At 46.1% G+C, this 2,551-nt stretch overlaps 1 protein-coding gene across 1 annotated transcript; it reads left to right on the forward strand.

Annotated features, from left to right (window-relative positions):
• Positions 1-884: 884 nt before the first annotated feature.
• foxq1a (forkhead box Q1a) lies at positions 885-2,321 on the forward strand. The gene has a single exon (XM_030074640.1). It carries the CDS (start codon positions 1,069-1,071, stop codon positions 2,002-2,004), a length of 936 nt encoding a protein of 311 aa, XP_029930500.1. The 5' UTR covers positions 885-1,068; the 3' UTR covers positions 2,005-2,321.
• Positions 2,322-2,551: the final 230 nt, after the last annotated feature.

Below are 2,551 nucleotides of genomic sequence, written 5' to 3' on the forward strand. Positions count from 1 at the left end.
TATTAAGTCATCCAAAGCCTGAGGGCTATTTATTCAGAGGGAAAATAAATAGCAATGAGTATTTTTTCAAGTGAATCAACTATCCTGGCACGAAGCAACAAGACAGGTAAGAGCTACAACTGAGAGAAGAACAACATTGGTCTCTATTTGGATTGTCAAGTTGGCACGGACTTGTTCTTTTGCTCTCCCAAAACACAACACTTTGATGTGTGAGATCCTGAGACAACGTCTGTGTCTTTTCCCACTAAAAGCCAGCTGGTTTAACTTGGTCTTTCTAGCCCCGCTGACACCTGAATTATTCAGCTAAAGAAAAAAAGCAAGCAAATCAAGCACAGAATCCTGATGAAACTGGGTTAAATTGTATACTGGAGACACACAAAGGACAGCAAAATCACTTACTGGAGCAAAGTAGACTGGACTTACTAGTAATGTGCAGGTTTGTGATCTGTGTTTTGAGCATTTCAAGCATGTAACGGGATAGTTCTGACAGTGATTAGTTGCTGGAATCACAAAATGATGTGAAACAGGGACATGCACAGCAGGCACTGTGACCTGAGAAATGAACAGGAAAGGTACGCCACCTGGTTGTCTCAGGTGAAATAGTCCCAGGTGTTAGCCTGATCAAATTTCACAGGTGAGGCGGTAATAATGCATTTACAACCAGGTCGTTCAGAGCTCACCAGCTCGTATCGATTGACAGGTACTTCACACACACTGTGACGAGTAAGGCTCTTATTATAGTGTATCATGTGAGAAACCTGAAGATGATTTGTGGTGTTACAAAATCCTTGGAAATCCTCTAGCTCCGCCCACTTGGGTTGGTCCTGAGGTGAGCCAGCTATAAACCGCTCTACAGGCAGACTGAAGGTGAGACAGCTCTGAATGCAGCGACAGGTGTGATAGCAGAGACCGGCTTCCTCGGATTCTGTGCGACTTCCAACTTGAAACCCTTGGGAACTTGACGCTTCCAAAGGCCGGACTTTCCTCTGATAGCTCTCTCACACCCGCTGGGGGCTTCACAGCGGAAAACCTATAGAATTCTATCAATAGGTCGAAGTAATCGAAACCATGAAACTAGAGGTGTTGTGTGGGAGCCACTGTGATGTGAAGCCCATGGAGGTATCCAGTGATGCAGAGGGCAGTGTGCGCTCTCTTGTCTCCGGGGAGGAGGAGTTGGGGTCGGATGGGGACTGCGTGGCGCACAGCCCCCCACCTGTTCCGTGCGCCGACAGCAAAGGGAAACCGTACACGCGGAGACCCAAGCCCCCCTTCTCCTACATCGCACTTATTGCCATGGCTATCCGGGATTCCACCACTGGACGACTGACTCTTGCTGAAATAAACGACTACCTGATGAAAAAGTTTCCATTCTTCAGAGGCAGCTACACCGGCTGGCGGAACTCGGTCCGGCACAATTTATCTCTTAACGACTGCTTTCTCAAAGTGCTCCGGGACCCGTCCAGACCGTGGGGAAAGGACAATTACTGGATGCTTAATCCTCAGAGCGAGTACACGTTTGCCGATGGAGTATTCCGGCGCAGGAGAAAGCGACTCAACAAAAAGTTAGACAAGGAACAAGACGTCTCGGAGCATGTACAAGAGTCGCAAAGCGCGCCACCATACGCGCCCGTTACCAAAACTGAATCCTGTACCAAGTTCACTAGTTCATTCGCTATTGACAGTATCCTCAGCACACCATTCAAGCCAGACAGAGGCAGAGACAGCTCGTCGGTTCTCGCTGGCTTCAAGTGGCCATGCTGCACTGATTTAGTGATGCCACATTCAAATCCACCTGTCTCTTTTCCATGCGTCATGTCGGAGTGCCATATGGACTGTACTGCGCATGTGTCACACCCCTATGGAGGTGGGCTGTTTTCAAAGTGGGGGCATCGCAGAGACAGTCTTGCACCACCAGAATTACATTTGGACTCTGCTTTTGGGCTAACCCCTGCAATCATGCCCTGCTATCAACCATCATGGCAGATGCGCACCATTAAAAATTAACTGTATGCTAGGATGATGGAAATGAACACACAGACAGAGGGATCCCATTTTTCCTTGTGCTATGATTAAACTGGATTTGGCATGCTGCGGTAGCAAGGAGCTACACTTTGCTGCTTTTGGTCTTGGTCATTGCCTTTTCTAGCCCATAATGCTGTTTTATTTTAGGTGTATTATAGTCATTCGTTATAAAATGTTACTGAATTGACCATGACCTTGTTGTTTACAAAGTGCTAATATATAAATTTCACTGTATTTTCTTTATGTTTTGCTTTTACTGTCAAAAACACTGTTGTCACCAAGAAATAAAGAGGAGTTTATGATTAACTCTGTTTTCCGTTGTTTACATTTGTTGTAACATAACTCAGCATGAAGATACACATTGTTCATTATGCCATAACTGTCACAAAGTGTTCATGATGCCTCGATCTCGCCCAGGCACTTTCACCTCTATACAATTAGGTCTCGTTGCTGCAGCATGAGACATCATTCACACACGTCAGGGTGTGTGTGTTCAGCATGCATTTAAATGCCAATGAGGCTGAAATTT

The sequence above is a fragment of the Myripristis murdjan genome, chromosome 17, assembly GCF_902150065.1.
Source record: "Myripristis murdjan chromosome 17, fMyrMur1.1, whole genome shotgun sequence".
NCBI classification, from domain to species: Eukaryota; Metazoa; Chordata; class Actinopteri; order Holocentriformes; family Holocentridae; genus Myripristis; species Myripristis murdjan.